At 39.1% G+C, this 24,309-nt stretch overlaps 9 protein-coding genes across 9 annotated transcripts; 7 read left to right on the top strand and 2 right to left on the bottom strand.

The window, feature by feature from the left end:
- Window positions 1-824: 824 nt before the first annotated feature.
- On the top strand, window positions 825-3,455 carry BDF20DRAFT_827436 (heme peroxidase; the record flags this gene model as incomplete). The annotated part of the gene is made up of 8 exons (XM_053078164.1): window positions 825-1,126; window positions 1,227-1,323; window positions 1,441-1,530; window positions 1,609-1,850; window positions 1,943-2,467; window positions 2,582-2,785; window positions 2,889-3,196; window positions 3,265-3,455. Coding segments are annotated over 8 exons (1,959 nt in total), but the record flags the coding sequence as incomplete, so codon positions are not given.
- Window positions 3,456-4,242: 787 nt separating this feature from the next.
- Window positions 4,243-5,020, bottom strand: BDF20DRAFT_892737 (uncharacterized protein). The gene has a single exon (XM_053082310.1). The coding sequence runs from the start codon at window positions 4,890-4,892 to the stop codon at window positions 4,437-4,439; it is 456 nt and encodes a 151-aa protein (XP_052932220.1). The 5' UTR covers window positions 4,893-5,020; the 3' UTR covers window positions 4,243-4,436.
- Window positions 5,021-5,271: 251 nt separating this feature from the next.
- On the top strand, window positions 5,272-6,213 carry BDF20DRAFT_838972 (uncharacterized protein; the record flags this gene model as incomplete). The annotated part of the gene is made up of 2 exons (XM_053079228.1): window positions 5,272-5,309; window positions 5,784-6,213. 2 exons carry the CDS (start codon window positions 5,272-5,274, stop codon window positions 6,211-6,213), a joined length of 468 nt encoding a protein of 155 aa, XP_052932221.1.
- Window positions 6,214-9,550: 3,337 nt separating this feature from the next.
- BDF20DRAFT_907824 (uncharacterized protein) lies at window positions 9,551-11,446 on the top strand (the record flags this gene model as incomplete). Its single annotated transcript, XM_053083416.1, has 9 exons — window positions 9,551-9,562; window positions 9,631-9,693; window positions 9,761-9,833; window positions 9,904-9,983; window positions 10,112-10,510; window positions 10,594-10,741; window positions 10,822-11,168; window positions 11,257-11,323; window positions 11,397-11,446. The coding sequence occupies 9 exons, from the start codon at window positions 9,551-9,553 to the stop codon at window positions 11,444-11,446; spliced, it is 1,239 nt and encodes a 412-aa protein (XP_052932222.1).
- Window positions 11,447-12,235: 789 nt separating this feature from the next.
- Window positions 12,236-13,874, top strand: BDF20DRAFT_907825 (uncharacterized protein; the record flags this gene model as incomplete). The annotated part of the gene is made up of 6 exons (XM_053083417.1): window positions 12,236-12,251; window positions 12,328-12,459; window positions 12,564-13,409; window positions 13,498-13,595; window positions 13,677-13,754; window positions 13,830-13,874. The coding sequence occupies 6 exons, from the start codon at window positions 12,236-12,238 to the stop codon at window positions 13,872-13,874; spliced, it is 1,215 nt and encodes a 404-aa protein (XP_052932223.1).
- A 618-nt stretch (window positions 13,875-14,492) lies between these two features.
- BDF20DRAFT_827267 (Sde2 N-terminal domain-containing protein) lies at window positions 14,493-14,858 on the top strand (the record flags this gene model as incomplete). Its single annotated transcript, XM_053078146.1, has 1 exon — window positions 14,493-14,858. The coding sequence occupies one exon, from the start codon at window positions 14,493-14,495 to the stop codon at window positions 14,856-14,858; it is 366 nt and encodes a 121-aa protein (XP_052932224.1).
- Window positions 14,650-15,548, top strand: BDF20DRAFT_139500 (uncharacterized protein). Its single transcript, XM_053074769.1, has one exon. The coding sequence runs from the start codon at window positions 14,842-14,844 to the stop codon at window positions 15,313-15,315; it is 474 nt and encodes a 157-aa protein (XP_052932225.1). The 5' UTR covers window positions 14,650-14,841; the 3' UTR covers window positions 15,316-15,548.
- A 795-nt stretch (window positions 15,549-16,343) lies between these two features.
- Window positions 16,344-19,134, top strand: BDF20DRAFT_827271 (Gaa1-like protein; the record flags this gene model as incomplete). Its single annotated transcript, XM_053078147.1, has 11 exons — window positions 16,344-16,462; window positions 16,542-16,644; window positions 16,729-16,817; window positions 16,903-16,993; window positions 17,088-17,181; window positions 17,256-17,408; window positions 17,493-17,597; window positions 17,647-17,896; window positions 17,959-18,042; window positions 18,225-18,519; window positions 18,667-19,134. The coding sequence occupies 11 exons, from the start codon at window positions 16,344-16,346 to the stop codon at window positions 19,132-19,134; spliced, it is 1,851 nt and encodes a 616-aa protein (XP_052932226.1).
- A 341-nt stretch (window positions 19,135-19,475) lies between these two features.
- BDF20DRAFT_827429 (S-adenosyl-L-methionine-dependent methyltransferase) lies at window positions 19,476-20,619 on the bottom strand (the record flags this gene model as incomplete). The annotated part of the gene is made up of 4 exons (XM_053078163.1): window positions 19,476-19,711; window positions 19,763-19,973; window positions 20,077-20,229; window positions 20,338-20,619. The coding sequence occupies 4 exons, from the start codon at window positions 20,617-20,619 to the stop codon at window positions 19,476-19,478; spliced, it is 882 nt and encodes a 293-aa protein (XP_052932227.1).
- Between the last annotated feature and the right edge of the window lie 3,690 nt (window positions 20,620-24,309).

Below are 24,309 nucleotides of genomic sequence, written 5' to 3' on the forward strand. Positions count from 1 at the left end.
ATGTACTGCTATGGCTGAAAATAGAGTGTATTAATGCATCACGGCTGGTAAAACGGCAGTTACGAAGAAAACTTCAGACTTGCGTCGTTGTTATTATCAGCTGCATAATAAGTGGTGCATCAACAAGAGATCAACATATTCATTGTAACAGCACGATTCACAGAGTTTTTATTTGTTGCTTATTGGGTAGTAATATAATGTTGGACAAAGACATGAATTGACATCGGGTCGGAAGAACAGCTTGAATGGTGCGGTAAGGTAACAGAGATGAAAAGAACAATACTTTTAAATTTGACTAAAATACTAGCAAGCAGAAGGCACTCATACTTCTTCACGTGTTCTATCACTAGGCGTACTTGGAAAGTAGTGAATGCGAAAAATCGGGGCTCACTGGTGTGTCTTATACTCTCCTGTTTCTATTAAATACTACCCATGAGTCAATGAAAGGATATTATTGAATCACTTTTCACACATGACTGGAGATATATACTACATGATAAAGCGCTCCACTGCAAGTCTTATTGTTTTTGAAATAGCATGACGTGCTTAAATATACAAAGTACTTATACATCGGCAACTACTGGTATAAATAAGGCTGATATGAGAATTTCTTTCTATTCTGTTTCTTTCAAACCGATCCCTATTTCATTGTCTCCGTTAACGCCTCAACAAGCATGGTAAAAGCATGCATTAAACGAGAAAAGCGCACAGTGAACGGCTAAGCTCATTTTTTCCTCCCCAAATGTTGCGATTGTTAGGACAACAGCCACAAAAACCGTCAACGACTAGCCGAGGATCCTTCTTCCTATGACAAGGCTTATCGCTATCTTATCAAAGAGGAGAAGGATGTCAATAATTTGTTGAAGCATTTTGAAGTTCTTGGGGACGATATCAACCGAACCAAAGACAGCATTTCAAAAGAAAACTACTCCAAACGAAGTCAACCTCATAAAGTCCCACCAGCACCGTCTTCTAACCCAGTTGGCCTTGCCTGGAAATTGGATGCTTTAGTGAAAAACATCAAGGCTATCTTGCGAATTACACCAACGAATAAAAATGCTTTGGAAAGCGCTCTCCGATTGCCTTTCAGGGACAAGTTATTGCTACTGAGCGCTGTTGTAGAGCAGTAAGATAATACCTATACACAGGCAAATGAATGAAATGTTTGACCTGATTCCATCCGTTACTAAATGCCCTACCATCCTCTTGATTATGTTGCTACCAAGATTGCTAAGTAATAATGCGCCCATCAACGACCGCAACAATACTTTAGAAACGGTGATCAATATTCTACGAGAAGCCAGGCCGGAAGACAAGGACTTTGTGAAAGTCGTATTGAGCAGTTTTATAAACACTGTCTATGTAGGTCGTTCGTTTTGTTTCCACATCAAAGACAACTCCACATGCCAGGCTGTTGCTTATATTTATTTCCATTGTTAGAATGACATACCAAAGCCCTTCCATCATTACGCTGGCCATCAATTCCGTAGCGCTGATGGCAGTGGTAACAGTCTTCTTTTCCCTGATGTGGTACGATATCGATAGAAGGGGTCCTGGACCATTTGAAAAGATGTCACTGATAATTCATGATCTACCCTCTTTTTTTAGGGCAAGGCAGGAACCTATTATTCAAAGACGGTATTTAACTCTACCCGAGACGTGATGATGCCATTGCCGGATCCCAAGGAATTATTTGATAGACTACTGAGACGCCCAGAAGGTGTTTTTAGGAAGCATCCTGAAAATTTCAACATGTTGTTGTTCCACTTTGGTACTTTGCTCACACATGATTTCTTTCATACCGACCCAAAAAATCCTGCCATCAATTTGACGACCAGTTACATAGATATGTAAAGTATAGCTGGGGTTTTTATACATTTTTTTTTTTTTTTTTTGCGCCCATGTACTCATTCATTTATGCCATTGGATCCATCTATTGCAGGTCCTTCTTATACGGAACGAGTCGAGAAGCACAAGAATCTGTACGGCAAATGAAAGGGGGTCTCTTAAAACCAGATCAATGGTGGGATAGACGCTTTCTTTTACAACCTCCGGGCGTGAGTGCATTGCTGGTCATGTTTTCGCGAAACCACAACTATATTGCGCGAAAGCTATTGGAGCACAATGAAAACGGAAGATTCTCGTATGGACCCAAAAAGGCGTTGTGCTCGCCAGAAGAACAAGATGAAGAGCTGTTTCAGACAGCTAGGATCATCAACAACGCATGCTACCTGCGAGTCATTACGCACGATTATGTTCGAAATATCGTTGGGTCCAAATCGAGTGCGAGCTTTGTGTTTATTGACACGGAAACCTCTCCCACTGACCCACTTTACGGCAATGCAGTCTCTTTTGAGTTTAATATAGTGTATCGTTGGCATGCTGCTATCGGACAAGAGGACACACAGTGGTTAAACAAGGTCTATAAAGTCCTTTATCACAGTCATGCACAAAGAGACGCTACATCGTCAAGCACGAAAAGGATCGACAACACCCCACATGAAGAGCACCAGCACGAGCACGAGCACCATCACCAGCACCATCACCAGCCTGCATGCAAAGACAACGAAAAGTGGCCCAGCTGTAACAAACTAGCCACCAAGGATGACCTCTTTGACAATATGCTGCAATTATTAAATCGAGAAATGATCCATGCCACTCCTAAGGAATTAGAGCGAGGGTATCCTATTGTTGGTACACATCGTCGTGACGACGGTACATTCCCTGACACTGATCTTGTCACGTTTTTAAAGAATGACTACCATCAGATGGCTTCTGAGCTGGGGTAAGGATGCTTTTGTTCTCTAAGGAAAAGGAAATGAATGACATTTATCTAATGGGGGGGGGCGGGTATGGCACCATTTTACTTTTTTATCGACATGCAATAGAAATGGACGCAATATCCCCGCTGCTTTGGAGCATGTAGAAATTGCTGGTATTCTGCAGGCACGCAAATTAAACCTGTGCACGTTTAACGATTTCAGAAGACATTTCAACTTGATGGCTTTGAGAACGTTCGAAGACTTTTCAGAGAATGTTGAGGTTCAAAAAGCATTGGAAGAATTGTATGGCACCCCAGAGAATGTGGAGCTTTATGTGGGTCTTTTGATTGAACGAGCACGGCCTTCTGGCATCCATTTTCCATATACAATGGGAAGGGCTATCCTGACGGATGCTGCTAACATTGTAAAGAACGGTAAGTGAATAGAAATGAGATATTTGCTTTTTTTTTTTTTGTTCCTCATAAAAGTTTGTTCTGTGCAGATCGACACTTTATGAAAGAATTGACGCCTATCAATTTGACAAACTGGGGTTACAAGTATGCAGCGGGAGACCCTAAGGATTACGATCGAATGCTTCCTACTCTACTCACGACGCTTTTCCCTCATGCTGCTCCTGGTGTTGTTTTCTCTGGGGATGCCCTTAAGGAACCTTTCAAGGTACCCACTCATTAAAACATTTTTATACCACTCGTTGAAATAAAATTGATTGCATCCACAGCCATCATGCATGGATGGAAAAGCTTTGCCATGATGTGTCATCAGGCTTCATTGATGGAGGCTTCATTTATGATAAGCTTTCAAACGGGGGCCCTTTTTATCATTTGCTCACTCACATGACCGTGGTGCCCGAAGCCTTTTGAGATCGTTCCGAAGCCAAAGCTACGATGCATCCATTGTCGATAAGGTGATGGGTTCTATGAATTTGTAGACATCCACATTTCTTATTTATCTGTCTCTTGAGAGAGAGAGCTCGTATGGCTCTTTGGATACTCTTAACACATTGTGAAGTATGATGGGTGTTTTTTTACTTTGACACGAACGATGCATGAAGAGACACATTGGGGAAAACTTATAGTGTCTGCAGAAAAGGCAGCACTCGCTTAAGATAATTCTTTTCCTATCCGATAGGACCGTAGTATGGTTTTGTACTGTGTCCAATAGATTCGCTTTGGCTCGTAAAAATAAACGAAGAAAAACTTTGATAGGGAGCAATATAAACTTGCATAAGACCAAAAAATGACAGCAATTCCAAAAAGAGAGAGAGGGGGATGATTCAGCGAATCAAAAAAGACCCTGTTGGCTGCATTTTTTTTTCGGACATTTTTGAGCAGAAAGGTCTCACTTTATAGAACATTGAAAGAAAATGTGTCAAAGAGAAAATCACATCATTCCTCCTATGGAACCTGATGAATCAGATAGTTTCCAACACGCTTAATTTGTAACTTTTTTTGATTTATTAGCAGGATTTTAATGCCTTTTGACTTGATGGAGTTGAGAAAAAAAAAAAAAAGCGAGGAGGGAATCATAATAACGAAATTATTATTTGAAATAGAATAAATAATGAGACATGTTGTACAATGAGCTATTTACAATAGGTAGGTAGGGTTGGATGCGATGATTGTGGGATTGGGTGGGCTGAAGAGGTAAAATCTCTTAATAATGTTGGTATAACTGTTGGTGGTTAGCAAGATTACCAAGGGAGTGAAATTTTCGTTGGCAAGTTTCGCATCGAACTGCAGTCGATGACCTTCGTCTATTCAAGTACGTCGATTGATCGATTTCAAAGGAAGAATAAGACAAAGGAGAGGATGGCGAAGACAGATCGTCGTCGTCTTCTTCTTCTACTGCTTCTACTATTGCTGGTGGAGGTGGATGTGAATGCTGATAATGTAAAGTATGTATTAAGGAGCTTGTGGCTATTGTCATGATGTTTTCTTGTAATTCATTTAAAGGCCAGTCATGTGGAATTTGATAAAATGCGCCCTTTGAGGGATTCTCCGTTGGCATAGAAGTAACAGCTCTAGCGGCACAGGAATGACTTGTAGAGGTATTACTGACAGGACTTGATTTAGACAGCGTATTTGTAGAGGCGGGAACAGATGCTAACATGTTGTTAAAAGCAGGAGAGTAATTATAATCTTTTTGCAAAAAAGTAGATGAGATAAATAGAGTAATCTGATTGAAAAAAAAAATTGGATTTTTTTTTTATGAAAAAAAGGAAATTTTACAAAGTCCCCTTCTCTTTTATATACTTTTTTTTTTTTTTTTTTTTTTTTTTTTCCTTGCTCTGTGCATCGTCGTTCTTTTTTTTTTTTTTTTTTGCCCAGATGATGTAAATAGCGGGGCAGGACCTGGGGAACCAAAAATGGATATGGGCACAGCTCCCTTTTTCATGACATTGCGATTACACCATTTTTCTGGGACCAAACTCAGACACACAATTTTTAGAACATAACTGTAATAAATTTTGAGACAAAAAAAGTAAACAATGGTTGAAAAGGTGGGAACTGATGCTATGCCTCTTCTGTAAATAACTAAATTCGATGTGCTTTTGTCTGGGACTTTATTGTCGTATTGGCGTTACGAATTATTGTTTGTGACAGTATTGAAACCTACGCAGATTCAATAAACCTACCCTTTCATCCTACCGTTTGGGTGCAGACGACATGAGATTGAGAAAACAGAAACAAAGATCCCTTGAATTATAAAATAGCCACTGTTTTACTTTTAAACGTGTTTATTCCTCTCAATGACTGCTCCATAACCAATGTAGATAACTGTTCTAAGATGTAGAAAACTGTTTGATAATACAGCTTGCTTGGTAAATTCTTACATGTTTTGTACAAAAACTTTAAAGAATGCATCTCAAAAGATCATTTACTAAAATGAGCGGTTGATGAAAACCGATAGTTCCCGTCCAGTCAAAAGAAAAAAGAAAAAAAAAAAAAGAAACATAAAAAAAGAAAACTCCGTCGATTTTTATTTTTTTATTTTTTAAAGTTTTAGGCTTGTCCGAAGAGGAGAGAGGGGAGGAAGGCATGCAGAAGGCGCTTTGGATGAAGTGAGTGGAGGTGACCTGCTTGTCATACATTCCGTTTTCCTAAATGTGTTCCTTGGAGAATCATTAAAGCCAGTACAAAATGAAGATAACCTCACATGTTGCAGGCGCACTTACTCCATAGCTATAACGGATATGGATCAGATGAACCATTTTTCAGAATGGGAGAAGCTCCGTAGGTTGCGTATCATGTCGATATTACGGACGATAATAAGTGAAAGGACCTGTACATTCATGCAGTTTTTACAAGTAAAGTTTGATGCAGTTTCAAAATTGTTGTTAGAATACGAAATACTAAAAGGTCCCACCTCCGCCAAACCTTCTTACTCCTCATTGTCACTGGCATCGCTCTTCCAAGCCATGACCTTATAAATGGCTGTGTTTGCTATAAATCAAATGTGACCGTTTGGTACAACCAGACACTGCAACCTAAAGGCCCTTCATGTTGAGTGGCCAAAGTAGAAGGGATCACTAGAACTATTTATAACTCTAGAGTAGTTAGACAGAGCCGCATCCGCATTACTAAGAAGAACCATTCAACATTCAACACTAGTGTTCATTTACATCCTACTGCAGAGTCTCTCTCTCTACCTTTCATCAGACCTTTTTGGGGGATAGTGCTGATTCATTCTCTTTCTTATCCTGCAACTGTTGTTATGAAAGGTTCAGTATGCCTGTCACTTACTCAGTGTGTGTGGTATCTGTTTTCATGGGGTTGGATAGAGGCTTGACTTTTTTATCAAAGAAACCCACTCCAACTTGCCGTCGCCCTAGAGAGGCTATGATAACCATGTGAGATAGCGCCAAGTAGTCGAAGGAAAGGTAAGAAGACCCGACATCATGGGGGCGGCAGATCATCTATAGACACTCTCTTGTCCAAAATGACTTTTTGTAAACAATTCCAAAAGTTAAATTCAAAAAGTATCAAATCTGCTTTTGCCTCATTTATTTCGTCTATACAAGGAAAATTAAAATCGGGGTTTCTTCTCAATATCAGTTACGCTTCTGATTTTGGTAGGTAGTTAAAGTCAGACACATGGGAGATGGCCAGATTGTTTTTTTTTTAAAGTTTATAGCTTTTCCCGATGCTTCAAGCGCCTCAAAAAGAAAAAAAAAAGACGGCAATGGAAAGGAAAGCAAACAGGCTTCTGTCTCGTTTTTGGCACAAAAAAGGCGCCGCTTAGAAGGTAGAAGCAATTCCAGCCATCCGTTGGTTATTTTATCCTTGTTACCCCGTCCGTTCCCAAATTGGGGTGTTACAAGGAGAGACGTTATTTGGTGGGGGAAGGGCAAAGGTGGAGGCAGAAAATAATAAAGACCCGTCTTCTTCACATTTCGCTTACCAAACCAAAAGCCGATCCGGTGACACAAATTGCAACGTTTACACATAATATGCTTCAGACGGGGACTTCCTTTCACTAGGCTCTTCTGTGTGTGCCTTTAAGAAGTCCATTCGTCTCTTGGCCTTGGTGACTCGATTGCAAATCACTCCACTGAAGTGAAACTTGCTTCCTTTCGTAATGTATCACAGAAAAAAAACTTTCTCTCGCTGGTTCCCCCACTGTGCCAACATCTTCACGTCATTCAATAAAAAAAAAAAAAAAAAAGTCAGTTATCATTTGGTTCATGCAGCTGCTCTTCATTCATGTTATTGAAATGGACTGTCAGATAAAATCCCTTAGAGAGGTTTAACGCTTTTTTTTTTTTCTGGTTTTGGGCTAAAATAAAATAGGAAAAAAAAAAAAAGAAACGCCTTTTGAACATCATAAAAGTGGAATATATCATTTTCAAGATGACAGAAATGTGAATTCAATGGGAAAGCTGCAAGGCAGCATCACTTATTGAGAGGGATTGCTTAGCAATGACCCAATAGCCATTTCCTTACCGGTCGATGGTCTTGCCATCAAACCATTGAATTTTACATTTGCTCAGTGGTGTGCTTGAGTAACCTGATGATCGGGGCCTCGAATGAAATGAAAGGACACGATATATAGAACAACTCCTTCAAAGCATTGTCAAAAAGAAAGAAAAGCTGTTTTATTATCCTACAGAGAGACAGTGTGTCTCTACACTGTTCAATAAGACCCCTTTTGGCTATTTCTGTAGCCACCGTCCCTTGCAGAGGAAGCCGTTCCACTTCATTTGCAAACTGATAAATGACTTGTCGCCCGCAACCCCTCCCCTTTTTACTTGACCCCGCTTCCTTGTTTCTATTGGCCCTATTGACTTGAAAGAAACCCTTTTTGGGTTCTTCTCATTTGCACCAAAAAAAAAAAAAAAAATGAACCCTTATTTTTTCGTGAACATTAAGATGGCGATTGAACGGACCTTTCTGGTCCAATCAGGCACAACGGCATGAAATTACAGAATGAGGGGTTCGTCATTCTGATTGCATGGGAGGTTCAACAGGCTTCAGTGTGTGTGTCAGGTAAACAACACTTGGTAGCATGCGTCTGGCTCAAGATTTTTGTATAGTCAAAGGTGGTCAAATGGAGAAGAAGAAACGGCTTGGATCAAACATGTTTTTGCGATTCAAAGTATAACAGAGCAGACAGCACTTTTGAAACAGATGAATACTGAAAGACAGGGTATATCTCTTATCTGACATTAAGCTTATCGTGCACGTGCTTTATTTTAAGAGCAGAAAGGGTCCCAAGAAGCCTTTCAATCCACGTTGGTTGGCCAATATCGGACACAAGAGGCTCGAGGACGTTTTAGACGGTCTACTTGCAAGAAAGGCTCATTTTCGCTTTTGCATAAAAAAAGGCTATGATAGCAATATTCGTCCCGCTTTGCAAAAGAAAAAAAAAAGGAATTACTATTTCTCCGTCAAAGGATAAAAAAGGTCGATCCAATATATCACCTGTGAGACTGCATTCGGGGACCCCATTTCGCCGTGCATTATCCTCAGCAGCGGGAAGACAGAATAAAGCAGGTTTTAATGCATTATCCGTATCCGTTTACGGTAACGGATGACGTTAAAGTAGACCAAATGTCACCTTGTCCGGCAAAACAACCACCGTTCTTTCACACTATAAAAGTTGGTTTATTTATTTCTGCCAAAAAACTGAAATACATGTCAAGATACGTAAATGATCAACAGAAAGAAAGATGGCCTTCTTCTGTAGATCTTTAATGGAATATGTTTTTAGGAAACACTATCATGAGAGTCTATTTCCTTCGCGCTCATCGATCCTCGCAGAGAAAATAGAACACTACTTGTGCGCAGGTGGCCTTGGGCTTGGCTTTATACAAAAGCCTCCTTTGGCGTTCTTTACCAACTCTATGATTTAATGGGTTCCTTGAAGATTCTATTGACTGAAAAAAGACCCTCGTCCAACTATTCGCGTACATAAATAAAGGACGAGATACCTCTGAATCTTTATCGCATTGGCATCATTTCCAAATGATAAAGTGTCAAAGTATCCTACGCTGCTTAGAAACGGTTACTTTGAGAAAAATGCAACCTCAGACCAGGCAGACGCAAAGAAAAAAAAAAAAAAAAAAAAAAAAAAGAATGAGTGACGTTTGAATGGCTTTCCTTTTTTGGAAGGTTCTTTTTTTTCCTTTCTTTCAATGCTACGAGCAGCTGGCATACGTGTCGCTAATGAGAGTGACTAAAAAAAAAAAAAACCTTGCAAAACTTTTTTTCATTTCCAATTTCTCTTTTCTTTTCTCTTTCTTTCATTTCAATTACAAGCTGTTCAGAATGGGCGCGTTGGTAAATCAGCAATAGAAACGTTCAGTAGTTTGTATTCATGTCAACTCACACTATTCTTTGTCCATCAGCAAATTACCGTAAAGACTCTTCAACAAAAGCAGTTCAAACTCGATGTGGATAGCTCTGATTCTGTATGTTTTTCAGAAAAAGTTTTATTTTATATAGTAAAAAGACTCATTCATCTATCGATTGATAAAGATTCTTTCAGTAAAGCAAAAAATTCAAGAAAGCCAAGGACATGCTGTGGCTCAACAAAAACTTATTTTCTCTGGCAAGTCTCTCAGGAGAGAGCGTTTTAACTCTATCAAACGAAAACACTGACACGTTTGTGTTTTTTATAGGTAAAATTCTTGCGGATGATAAAAAAGTAGAAGACTATAATATAAGTGAAAAGGACTTTTTAGTCGTCATGGTTTCCAAGGTAAAAAAAAATCAGAACGAGCACCTTCCCTCCTTCCAAAGGAGCCACCCTCATTCATTCCTTCTTTCTTATACTAGCCAAAGACAACAGCTGCTTCATCCTCTAAACCAGTAGCTCCGGCTGCCAAGGAACCAGCCAAGTCAGAAACACCTGCTGCTGCTGCTGCTACTGCTGCGTCTACCACCACGGATGCAAACATCGAAACACCTTCACCTGCACCTGCACCTGCAGCCACGAATGCTGCTGAAACAAAGACCCCCTCAGCTTCTTCTACCACCCCTAGCGACACAACAACAACACTACCGGATGCGAACGATTCATCCTTAGGTAAAAAGATAAAAGTTCATACGTGGATAAGGGACAGTCTCATTGAACCTTGCAACGTGATCTATAACATAGTGACAGGGGAAAAACTCGAAGGTGTCATCCAGAATATGATGGAGATGGGTTTTGAACGTGAACAATGTGTGCGCTGTCTTCGTGCTAGTTTCAACAATCCTGACAGAGCTGTAGAATATCTTTTCAATGTAAGTTGTGCGTGGACAAGGGTTGTTGAATGTTCCTAGGCTAGGCAAAGCGGCTTTTGCTAAACATCATCGTCTGATGGTAGGGTATTCCTCAAAATATATTGGACGAAATGAATGCTGCTCAACAAGCTCAAGCACAACAACAACAACAACAACAACAATCGCCTAATAATACAAACATCACATCACCTACTAGCGATACAGGAGCAGCAACAAATACAAATGATCCTAGTAAATATGCTTTTTTTTTATAAATTCCAGAAAAAGGATTGACTCATCATGCCTATGTATCTGATTTTCACTGTCCCTAGATGCACCTTTGAACTTATTTGCAGCTGCTCAACAACAACAACAACAACAGCAACAGCAACAACAACAACAACAACAACAACAAGGGGGTGGTAATGCTGAACTAGCGGCGTTAAGAAACACACCTCACTTCCAGCAAATTCGTCAATTGATTCAATCCAATCCAGCCCTACTTCAACCCTTATTACAACAATTAGGACAAAGCAATCCTGAGATTTTGAGAACCATCAATGCGGACCCTAATGGATTTTTACAGGCTTTGTTGGAAGGCACAGATGAAGAAGATAATTTACCTCCTGGAACCAATATGATTCAGGTGACCCAGGAAGAAAAGGATGCTATTGATAGAGTAAGTGTCGTTGTGGATCTCTCTTTAAAATGTGAACTTTCATCTTTATTTTTGCCTAACGATGATCATGGGGCGGGGCGGGTATTAGTTGGTTGCATTAGGTTTTGATCGACACCTTGCTATTGAAGCCTACTTTGCATGTGATAAAAATGAAGGTAAAACAGTGCTATCTACACGTGTCTCCCCATGTATGCATTCTCATTCACCTATCTGTATTTTATTCTGTAGAAATGGCAGCCAATTACTTGTTTGAACATGGAAATGACGATATGGAGTAGAAAGCAGGATAAAAGAGGACAAAAAAAAAAAAAAAAAAAAAAAAAAAAAAGCAAATTTGAAGCATTCCAAAATAACCAGAAAAGCCTGTGAAATTTTTTTCTTTGGGGGGATATACAAAATCATGAAGTTCGAATTTTTTTCTTTTTTTTTCACCCCCAATGATTATCAAAAGAAGCATACCTTTTGTCATGATCTTGTGGCCTGCTATTTAACTTTCAAATAAAAACACCAACATCCATAATGGAAATAAAAAAAAAACCGTGATCGATGAACCATGCGTTTTTATGAAGGCATAAGCCGAAACACTATAGATTTCTCAGTACCGTCACAAATGAGCACAGACAATAGGAAGGATGCAATCGAGATTGGCTGTCCATGTTGATCTATGGACTATGTATGTATGCATAATTTACCATTGAATTGAAAAAAAAAAAAAAAAGCAAAAAAGGTACATCGTGTTTGTGGAGCATAATTCCCCCCGCTTTTTTTTTTTAAACAATTGCTTGGGGACGACTTTATCTAATCTTGGGTTCGTTTTCTCCCCTATGTTGGGGCAAAAGAAAAAAAAAATTCCTTTGTTATGGTTTTTTTAAAGTCACAGCCAGAAAAAAAACGAAATAAAAAAAAAGGTTTTTTGGCAAGAAATTTTTTAGGCAAAGATGGGCAAACTGGAAAGAAAGCGGGCACAGAAAATACGCTTTCATCCCAAAAAAAAAAAAAAAAAAAAGAAAAAAGAAAAACAGACCCTTTCCATTATTTTTCCTTTCTTTTTTTTTTTTTTTTTTTTAATGGATCAGCAAGGAGGTAACCAAAGTTTGACATGTTGACAATGTTGGACGACAACTTGAATGCTCATGTATCTTTCCCCACGTTTTATTAGTTGACATCAAAAATAAGAAAACTACTGCTCCTACACCTCAAAACACACCCATCAACACAGCACCCATTAGCTCTCCATTCAACCCCTCCATCGCAGCCATCTCTGAAGAAATGGAAACTATTACTACTCCTGGTAAACTACTATACACTCTATTCCAACAACAGAACTATCCATGCGTCCGACCAAGGAACCAATAGTCATATTTTTTTTTTTTTTTTTTTCATTTCTATCCGTAGGTGTTATGAACATGCTTCAAGGTAAATTAGGATACCTTAGTGGTGAAGCCAACCTGCCTCCTGCCGTCAAGCGCCGTATCAACGGCTTAAAATATCTTCAATCCAAGCACACCGAATTGGAAGCAAAATTCCAAATGGAAATCTTGGCTTTAGAGAAGAAATATCTCGAGTTATATCGTCCTTACTACGACAAGCGTGCCGACATTATCCGTGGTAAGTACGAGCCTACCGAAGAAGAAGTCGCTATCGGTGCCAAGGTGGATGAAGAAGAAGGAGAAGACGCTGGCGAAACGGAGGAAGCCAACCAAGAGGAAAAGGAAGCCGAAGATAAGCAAATGGAAGACGTCAATGAGGATGATGAGGACAATTTGAACGGTATCCCCGAGTTCTGGTTGACGGCTCTCAAGACACATCCTCAAATTGGTGAAACTATCTCTGATGAAGATGGCGATGCTTTGAAGCATTTGATCGATATCCGTGTCCACTATCTGGAAAAGCCCGGCTTTTGTTTAGAATTTGAATTCGAAGAAAACGACTTCTTCACTGACAAGGTCCTTACCAAGACCTACTATTATCAAGACAATATTTCTGGCGGTGATTATGTCTATGATCGTGCTGAAGGTTGTAAGATCCACTGGAAGGAAGGTAAAGATTTGACAGTGACCGTTGAAACCAAGAAGCAACGTCATAAGGGTACCAACAAGACACGTGTCGTCAAGCGCACTGTTCCTGCCGAAACTTTCTTCAACTTTTTCAATCCTCCTGTTCTACCCGTTGACGACGCTGACCTTGATGAAGAAGAAGCTGAAACGCTTGATGCCAAGTTGGAAGCCGATTATGAAATGGGTAAGTCCTCTCACCAACCACTCCGCGTTTCTTGTTATGAGCAACGCGACATCGTTGACTTAACTTTCTTATATCCTCTTGACTACAGGTGAAGAATTCAAGGAAAAGATCATTCCTCATGCTGTTGATTTTTTCACTGGCAAGGCTCTTGACTATGAAGATTATGATGAGGAGGACGATTTTGAGGTAGGCAATCATTTTATAAGCGTGTGTGTCTATGTCGTTTCGGTCGGGGATATTGACGCTCCCCGCCACTGTCTTTTATAGGATGACTTTTTCTCTGAAGATGATGACGAGAACAGCGATGACATTGACGACGATGAAGACGACGATGATGATGCTGCTGTAAGTATAAAGCGTTTCTTTTAATGAGCTCTGTCAATGGAAGAAGGAATGAATGTTGACCCTCTTTATTGATAGCAACCTGTGAAGGACGAAAACGCTCCTGAATGTAAACAGTCTTAATTCCAAACATACATTAATCCCCCATCAACCTATTTTTGTCAGTTTTTCCCCTTCCTTGTTTGTTTTATTTACGTATAAAATCTACCCATCTACGTTCCATTTGTAACATTTTTGAAACAACGTAACCATGTGTTGACTGTACCCTTTTTTTTTTTGGTCATTTGACTTACTGGCTATTTCAGTTATTCGTCCGTTGGCCCAAAAAGCTCTCCTCTTGAAATGGTCACTTTGAAAAAATACACATTCGTAACGAAACTGTCCATGGGCGATGAGAAAGCGTAAGAAAGATGAGGCTGCAGGTACAATAGAGAGCCTAACGGTCAGTTTAGCTTTTTTAAATGATGGTCAATGGCTAAGCCTTTGCTCGTGTTTGTTTCAAATCAGTCACTTGAAAAATGCTGTCTTTGTGAAATTGACCCACCTTCTATAGTATATGAACAGCATTTACAAAAAAAGTCCCAAAGCTGCCCACTTTTCATCGTTCCTGATGATTGGATCAACATTGGATTCAGCCAATAAGAAAATCTCCTAATCATTACGAGTACCCAATGCGCAGGTTGGTTTTTTTCTTTTTTCAACTTGAAAAATTGTTTTTCACTCTTTCTCACTATCTTCATTATGGTGCAAGTACTCATATCCTTACCTACTACCAAGTCTGCCATCTGCTTTTCTATTGAAGGACATGGAAACACAGCACAACATATTAAACAGCACATTGCTGCAACAACAGGGCTTGATGCTCGTCATCAGATGTTACGTACAATCGATGGCCATATTTTGGACAATGATGAAGCTTTACGGATGGTCGATCAAGATTTTATGTCTCTCCAACTTACTTGTCGTCTTTTAGGAGGCAAAGGTGGCTTTGGCTCCATGCTTCGTGCTCAAGGTGGTCGAATGAACGCACAAAAAACCACCAATTATGAAGCCTGTCGAGATTTGCAGGGAAGACGCATTAGAACAGTGAATGAAGCCAAAAAGTAAAAAGACCTTTTTTTTCTCTCTTTTTCAAATACAAAACACTGATGTTTCATTGACTTGCTTGTTTAGACTTCAAGAAGAATTAGACGCATTACCACAAAGGGAAGCCGAAAAGAGAGAACGATTAAAGAGAAAAATTGAAGAAGCTTTGAAAGAGAGAGAGCCTCGAAAATACTTGTTTGACGATAACAAATTTCTGGAAGATAAGGAAGAAGTAATTGAAGACGTCAAATCAGCTATCGGAAGTGCGTTGAAAAAACAAAAAGTGAATCATAAACCAGCAGCGTCGACATCCTCCAGTTTATTTGATGATGATGTATCGTCCGAAGAAGAGGAGGAGGAGGAGGAAGAAGAAGAAGAGCAATCGGATGACGATGAAGTGAAAGATCAAAAAGTCGATAATAAAGACAAAGAAAAAGAGACCAAGACAATAAAGGGAAAGGGGAAAGGCAAAGCTTAAGCCTCCTCAATTTTGCAGACAAACCAGCCGTGATTGCTACTTTTTAACAAATGAGAGAATCAGTTGTATTCATTATTCCCATTTCATATCGCCCATGGCACAGTCCGATTTTGTTTGTTTAATCTAGCAATTCAATGAATGGCTTGTTCAGTTTATTGTAGACATGGTCTGTTATAAAAGATGTAACAGCGCAAATAAAATGTATCTCTTTATTGTAAAGCTTTCGTAGAGTGATCGCATCCAATGACCCAAGTTGCACTCAGGATGGAGAATAAGAATGATAGAGATGATGGATTCATTCGAATGTTCGTGCAATCGAAAACACTTTCTCTCCTTTGTAATCGTTTCGCGAAAACGGTCTTTTTGCTTAGCATCGGTGAACAGGGTTGAGCAATAGCCGTTCAAACTAAGCTCAGAGGTGACATACTGTTTATACAGTTGATGAACAATGACATTTTGGTTGAATTTCACATTGAGCTCGTCTTTGTAGAATTGTTCGTAAAGACGAAAGAGCCCAGATGTTTCCTTTCCTTCAATGTCAGTGACAGCAGTAGGCGTACGGACAACTCGTAAGGATGGTGTGGATGTGGCGGCCAATGTTGAACCTTCCCCGCTGCTGACGGCTGACACCAAGGGTCAAATCCACAGGGCAGCCAGTGACAGGGTTTTTTTTTTGTGATGGTGGGGTAAAGAGTATAGATCCTAGGCACGACGTAGCGACGCAAACTCACCATCCCTCTCAAAGAAACACTGTCCTTCATCAAACTGTAAGCTAAATTTGTCAAAAGCTTCATGTATGGCTATAACCACGAGTATGTCAAGGGAGTAGGATATGTTGGCTCGTCATTAGGAAAAGAATGGAAAAATGAAAGAAAGGGGTAAAACGAAAAGAAAACTCGTTTTACTGCTGTGTTTTAATTGGCGCGACTGCACCAAACCAAACGGCATAATGAAGTGAAGGAGCAGTTTTTCTGATAGCCGCAACTTCAGAGAACTCTAAAGAGACATTCTGAACTTCTGAGTCATCGATGCTTCTCAGTAAACTAGCAGAGAAGCTGGCAGCCAGAAAGGCGAGAGCGTATAAATATGATCCGCAAAAGCGAATGAGGATGGTCAATACCTTACAAAAGTTTATTCCCATTGTCAGGTACAGTTGCATACCATCCAAACGTAAATGAACAACGTACCAAGGATGGTCAGAGATTAAGCAAGTTTGGTATTGCCAGCTTTTTGCTCTTCTTTATAGCTATTGCTTGGCTATTGTTGTTGCCATACGATGGATATAGCAAACGAACCTATATCTCTGAGAATGCTTTGTTACCGGGGCAGGTAGAGCGGCAATACAGAATACACTCTCACTTTATATGGATTAGCATAAATAATGCCTCTCATTCCTCCTTTTGAAAAACGTAGGTTAATTTAGAATATGGATACAACGATGTACGAACAGCGGAAGATTTCCGTCAGAAATTGATACACATCCAAGGTCTAGACAGCGAAACGTAAAAGTCGAAAAACCACTTTTTTTTTTCATAGAGATCAATAGTGTATACCCTAATACATTACTAAACCTTTTTTGAAACTTAGTCGAGCCAACTTTATACAACAGGAATTTAGAAAATCCGGGTTTGTATCAGCAGTACAGCATTTCGTTGTGGACGGAAAAGAACCCAAAACGGTAACTACAACGTACATACCTGATGCAGCTTCATTAAATCACCCAAAAAAAAAAAGAAAAAAAAGAAAAAGTCTTACACTGATAAATGATTTAGGGCGTCAATACTTTCGCTATAAATAGAGCACCGCGTAGTGATGGTAAAGAGGCATTGATATTGAGTGCATCATGGAAGTCAAGAACCGGTGAATGTAAGTTAATGAACGTATGTGCATTTGAAAGAATATACTTAGCACACCTTACTTCTGCTTCGTCTTCTGCGCAGTTAATACAAATGGTATTGCTCTACTGCTATCACTGGCAAAGTTGTTCAAAAGAAATGTATATTGGGCAAAAGATGTGATACTATTGATTGCTGATGAAGGAATTCACGGAACACAAGCCTGGTTAGACGCCTATCATGGCACTGTTCAGAATGGTAAGTTATCATCAAGGAGATGTCACGTTATGAGACAAGACACAAAAAAATTGGATATTAATCAAAAAAAGTTAATGCATATAGATGAGTTTTCTTCTATTGTCATGCCTCGATCTGGAGCAGTACAAGGAGTCGTTCATCTTGATTTTCCTGGAACACAAGATTATGAAACTTTGGGCATATTTTTTGGTTAGTTCATTGAGTTTATGAATTTCAGAGATGATGGGACCTTCTATAGGAATTAATTACTATTTCATTCAAACAGAGGGTGTCAACGGGCAACTACCTAATTTGGACTTGGTTAACACCATGATAGCCATTGCAGGTAGAACAGGTCCACCAATGCGTGTTACACTTCATGATACAGCAAAACACCCCTTTGAAAGTCATCAGTATGGTCCTTATTTGGGATCATTATATCATTTGCTACAAAGCATGAAGTACCTTGTCTTGGGCAAGCCATCAAGTGAAGCTGGCCTTTATTTGCGGTAAGTTGATCGTTTTATCGATAACTGTTTGAGAATCAACCTGCTGAGTCGATTATAATTAGCTATGCAATCGATGCTGTAACCATTCACGGCATTGTAGGCTCTGAACATTTGCATCAATTGTTTGGCTTCAACCGTATCGGAAAGTAAGCATGAGTATTATCTATGAAAACACGAGGAAGCTCGTCAAATTTGAGCCTTATACGAATTCATTATCTATTAGACTTGTGGAATCCACTTTCAGAAGTTTAAACAATCTGCTAGAACACTTTCATCAATCTTTCTTTTTCTACTTACTACCGCACCCCTATCGCTATGTGTCTATCAGCCAGTATATGCCTCCTGTCGCTCTGTTTGCTTGTGCGCTTATCTTTCAGTCATTATCATTGTATTATTTGGGTACAAAGAAGCAGACCCTTGATAACCTATCAGCAGGTACCTCTACAGATGCCACAGCTTCAAAAATAGCCGGAATGGTACCGCCTGCTTATTCATTGAAAAAACGCCATATACGGTTTCCCTTCACTATTATGATCATCGTCCATATGGCAGGACTTGTTATCTTCAATATTCTGCAACCTAGCTTTGGATGGAATTACCTTGGCCATTTAAAAGAGAATGAGGTAATAAATCATAGTACTATCTGTGTTTAAGGGGGTTGGGATAGGGGGGGGGTGGGGCGGCTTTAGAGGTTCGATCACCAAAAAAATTTTTAAGTTCTATAGAAAAAAAAAAAAAATAAAAAATTAAGCTTTATTCTTTCTCGTTAGGCCGTTGAAGTACAGTATGGTATATCAGTAGCTGTATTTATCATCACCATAGTTTCTTGTATTCTATGGATCAACAAAAGTCAATCTCCTGAACACGATGGCACCATATTGAAATCATTCTGCCTTGCCTATAGCGCCCTAGTTATAGCCACCGTCTCACTGCTTAACTTTACATTAGGTGTCGCAACCGCTATCCTTATTTTGATCCCGTACAGCCTCGCTCAACCTTCTTTTGGTGCTTCTTCAATCTACAAGGCTGCTCAAACTGCTGTATTGTTACTCTTATCCCCTGTGGGTCTAGCCCAAATATTCAGTTGGGTCACTCACATGTCCTTAACGGATATACTCAGTTCCATTTTATCAGATTATCATGTCGTGGGAGCTTGGTTTTTAACTTTTCTCTGTACAGTTTATTGGCCAATGAATATGGCTGTCATCATTTTAGTCTACACGAAAGCATCATCCTAATCAACAACAAATAAAGAAACTGTTTAATGATCCTAAATAAACATACGGACAAAGGGGGGGGAGGCATCAAACTGTGCAATGCATGTTCATTTTATTATGATTCAAGCGACATACAGAACTTGGAGGAAAATTTTCTTAAAAAAAAGGGGAAGTGGCTATATGTATAAATATGAAGAGATAAGGAGAGGAATAGTGATTGTATATACAAAAGTGTTACTGCTGCAAGGCTTTCAAAGTACAGTTTCCAAAGCAAAGAATACATGATCAACATGATATCCGTATCCAGACACAGAGGGGAGCAGAAGAGTAGACTGTTATATAGAAAGGGAGGCGGAGTGTCTTTACATGTAAGGTTTCTGAGCGATGATGGTATGCCAATTGATATATGTCTTGGCACGCTTCCATTCTTCGGGCAGGCTATTGATGTGATTGTCGTATTCATCGGAACCAAGGTTCATAACCGTTGATAACCAGGGTTTTAAGGACTTTAAGAAGAAGAGATATTGACTCGACACAGCACGTGCAAATTCAGAACAAGTAGTGCTTCCTTTTTGTTGCTTCGTACACTTTTCCGATGCTTGGTCTGCCGCATTCTTTTCAGAAGATAGGTTGGTCTCCATCACAACACTGTTTGTCTTGGAAGCAGGTGCACTGTGCGAAAAGCCCCAGCCCAAGGGCAAACTTTCACCAAAATCTTCAACGTGACAAAAGCCATTGATCGCAAGCATTGTGGGCAATCGATGAGCGGCATAAGGGTCTTGTTGACGCAATGTTAAGCCCGTGATCAATTGATCGTTCATGAGGTATTCACTTTCAAGACTATTTTGAGTTTCAAGATCCTAGTAACAAAAAAAAAGAACGAACATTGTTAGAATAAAAGGAAAATGACCGTATAGTGTAGCAGATAAAAGAAAAAGAAAAAAATCGTTTGGAATACTTTACGGGTTCAACGAATTCTATCCAACCGCCTGGCTTCAAGACACGCAAGCATTCCAATAAAAGGGGCTGCCATGTTTGACCCATCAAAGCCCAATTCATGTCACGCTGATATATGTAGTCAATACTGTTATCGGGGAAAGGTAATACTAAAAGTTTCTCACAGTCGTCATGGGTATCTTCTTCACTTGCGTCATGATGACCGCCATTTTGCAAATGACTATGGTTATTTAACTGTAACTGCTGTTGCTGCTGTTGTCGCTCTACGGCGAGTGATGCACATGTCCGGAAATGGCAATTGCGAGGCTTGATATCTTTTGGAAAATAGGCGTGCTGGTCAACACCGATGAAAGTGGATTTAGGAAAAGCAGTGCTCATTTCCATGGTCCAGGTGCCTGGACCACAGCCAATGTCTAACACGATTATTCCTTTCTGAAGTTGGGATTTGACAGGTGACTTGAAGTCAGATCCAAAGGCAGTTCGTAAAAGATAATGCTGTGCAACCAAACGGTCTTGTTCATCGTTATCTTGCGATAATACATAAGGCATAGCAGAGAACGCAGCCATGGCTGCTTTGATACTGTTACTACTATTGCTGGTCAAATGACCACTGTAGCTGCTGCTGCTGCTGCTGCTGCTATTGCTATTGCTCGAAGGAAATGATCTTTTATTTTGCAATAAACTTGATTTGTTGCTTTTTTGTCGTTTCTGAGACTGCTGGCTGTTGCGACGACTCGGAAGTGACATGGATATAGATGGGGTTAAAAGCGGCTTGTTTTGGCTGATCAATTTGTTTAAACGAGACTGACCGGACGCGGAGGATGATGTGGATGTTGAGAGAGATTTAGTTATTGTAGGCGTTGTTTTTTTCGTTGACAGCAATGCATGTGCTATCTTTTGTTGCTCAAATTGTTGCTGCTTCATCAGTTGTTGATCCATGAGTCTGAGTAGGAACTCGGAGCTTAAAGGACGTTTACGACGTGGTGAAGGAGGTGGAGATCGTTGTCGTTGGTGACTGAGAGGTATTGAACTGAAATGCTCAGGAGTAATAACAACTGAATCTGATAAGGATGAATCATTGGTAAGTAAGGATGCAGAAGGAGTTGTGATAGGCGATGACTGTTGCTGCATGTTGTATGTCTTGGTTATTCTTTTCTGACATATCGGTTGGAATGTATAAGTTGTTGCAGCTTTTTTAGCAGCTTGGATCTGTTTCCTCCAAGGTCTTTCTTCAGTAATAATGTCTGCTGTATACAAAGGTCTAATTGCATATTTTGATTCTGGTTTTCGTTTTAAAAGTTTTTGTAGAAAAGAGGGGCTCTCAAATAGTGAATGAGGAGTTATACCGGTCATCTAAAGTATTGAATGTAGAGAGGTATGGTATAGTTATATAGACTAAGAAGAGGATATTATTCGAATAAGCGGGACCGCGTACTTGTAGGGTATTTATATATGATTTTCGGAATTTGCTTTCGATACTTTTTGGGTTAGCCCCTTAAAGGTATAATTTGACAAGTGAGGAGATCCATGAATGAGAAAGTTACTCATTGATTGCATTTTACCTTTTTATGGGAATTCGTGCCATCAACAATACAAGCTGCATGTTGCGGTGTTGCTTCCGCGTTTGTACATGTACGTAGTATCAGTTTTCTTTTTTTTTTTTAATCTCTCCTAGCTTTACTCATGTGCTGGGAAACGTTAATTTAAAGGCAATATGAGAAAGGCTTGGTCTACGGCCTCTTGCAAATCAAATACGTCAGTATCGAACCTCAAATGCAACAACAAGCAACTTGGCAAAACCAAAGTTATAACATGTTTCAAATGCTAAACTTACCTACACTTCCATTATAGTTACGTTTCAATTATAGAGCTAGTTCTGTTGAGGCCGTGCAAATGCAGCTTATTTCTACTTATGGCTAATCGACTTTTTTAATTTTACTTTCATATGGCAACATTCAAGGAGAATTTATCTAGCATGCATGCATATTTTAGACCATTATCAGCCGAAGTAGGGCTTTAAATAATTACTTATATCTTTCTATTATTGTCATTTACATGAAGGTTCATAACTAGTGATAGATGTAATTTTTCGTTATATTGACAGTGTACATAACTCAAGTAATAACAGTCATAATTGTAGAGTATTAAAGTATACATACTATGTTTAACATAATCAAATGCATGTTTCTTCTTGTACTACTAGGGTTCGAGGATCAAACTGATAGACGGCTTTCTTGTTAGCATGAATCTCTGTTGCTACTGGCTATTATACTATTATGAAAAGCAAGGGGGAAATTGAAAAGAAGGGGGAAGTGTAGGAAAAGTTAAAATCGCATGTAACACGCATGCCGGCCAGAAGAGCAAATAAGGGTTTTTTGTCAATTGAGTCCAACTATCTATCCCTTAAAATAAAAAGAATAAAAAAATTCTGCAGTGTTCGTAAGATACTTCTTTTAAATCAATGTCCGTGTCTTTGCTTCCCTGGCTAGTGTGTCTTACCAATACGTAACAATTCTAAACCACCAAGTACAGTAAATTAGTCTTATTGCATCTTTATCTACTTCCTATGCCGTATAAGCAACCCTAGTATATACTCTAAATAATAGATAATTTAGAACTAATAGCGAATCATGCATTCAGCTAATACAGTGAGTGCGTGACAGCCGTTGAAAGTAAGTATTATTCAGAAAACATTTTTGCATTTGTGTCACTAATTAGATGCTGACATAGATTTTATACTTATTGTTCTATGTAAAGAAAACAAGTTTCCTAAGGACAAAGAGCTAAGAAAATGCTTTCATCTGACTTTCAGTGAAGTAATCATATAGAATGAAAAGATAAATTTGATGTTGTATACTCCGAGTGATTACCAATAAAAAAGTAGGAAATTCAGCCTATAGACAATATTAAGCTTCTCTCTACCGATACAACTTTTAAAGAAAAAACTACTATGTGCTGCCTGTTTACTCATCAATGTCCTAGGTTTTGCCTCTCTGATTTGGCCGAAAACGTATCAGTCAAAACCCCATATTGCCTTTACTCAGAAAGAAGCATGATGCTAGTTCTGCCGTACTATTTTTCTGGTAAAGGTAAGCCTTCAATGAACAAATAGTCTCTAATAAAGTGATCCTTATCAAGCGATAGCTGGAAATATGATAGGTTAGGCTAAAATATTATGAAGCTCTTTGCAAAAATCGCAGTTTAAAATAGCAAAAAATGATAAACACATAACTACTGGATAAGCAAAATGTTGTGTACGCTTAAGGAGGGAGGTGCGGCTGGATACACGCGATCATACGCTTTATTAATTCACGTAACCTTGGAAGCTGCAATAACATTAGGAAAATGAGTAACAATGACTATCTGATTACTATTATATTCGCTGTACTTTTTCAAACTTTATCTCGGCGAGCTAACTTCCTCTCAGCCATTCCACTTTTCATGTTGCAACCATTTATTATATTCTTAGCGAAAATTTATGTCAAGCATAGCAAATTGTGGGTTTTTTTTTTTTTTTTTGTGTCATTAAAAATGTGCTCGTTTCCTGATTTATTTTTATCTATTTCTTGGTATGTTGGTTATAGGAGGAACCAACTAACAAATTACAGTGTATCAACTACCCTTCCAGATATACTGGCTCTTTCTCTCTCTGTACTTTTATGTTATCATAAGTAATTTGTTTAAACTAACTTTTACCAAAAAGTCGGTAATCTGCATATTTAAATATGATCGAGGGACACAAACAAGGAAATAGCACATTTGCTCGGCTTTTATATATCTGGTCAATCGAATTTCAAAAGACAAAACCACTTTGAAGAAATGTTCAATCATTCCGTTGCTCATAGCCACTATTTCGAATAAATGGTTAATGAGGACAAACTATTCATTACTATACGATTTCGAAACTGGAGACAATCTGAGAAAAAGAAAAAAGAAGACTATCATCATATATTTTCCCGTTTGTTAAAATCAATAGCCAATTGTACTATTTATGCTAAGGTTTTTGAGCTTATCTCTGTAGTATAGGAAAAATTATCCATTGTAACTGTCCTTCGGTACTACCATAGGCAATCATAGGCAATCATAGGCAAACAAGGGGCGTTGTGAAGCTTAACTAATTGATAGATTCTACATCAAACGGCTGGTTGTAAATGTTGTTTTAATTGATGTGCCTTTCATTAAGTGAACGCAAAGAAAAGCAGCAAATGATAGAATTGCTTTTATAAACGGAGTGTATGA

This window comes from Mycotypha africana, assembly GCF_025528875.1.
Source record: "Mycotypha africana strain NRRL 2978 chromosome Unknown BDF20scaffold_11, whole genome shotgun sequence".
NCBI lineage: Eukaryota > Fungi > Mucoromycota > Mucoromycetes > Mucorales > Mycotyphaceae > Mycotypha > Mycotypha africana.

Bases quoted from the DNA above. Each gene is read 5' to 3' on its own strand.
- BDF20DRAFT_139500 (XM_053074769.1), top strand. From the start codon at position 14,842: ATGAAGCCAAAAAGTAAAAAGACCTTTTTTTTCTCTCTTTTTCAAATA.
- BDF20DRAFT_892737 (XM_053082310.1), bottom strand. From the start codon at position 4,892: ATGTTAGCATCTGTTCCCGCCTCTACAAATACGCTGTCTAAATCAAGT.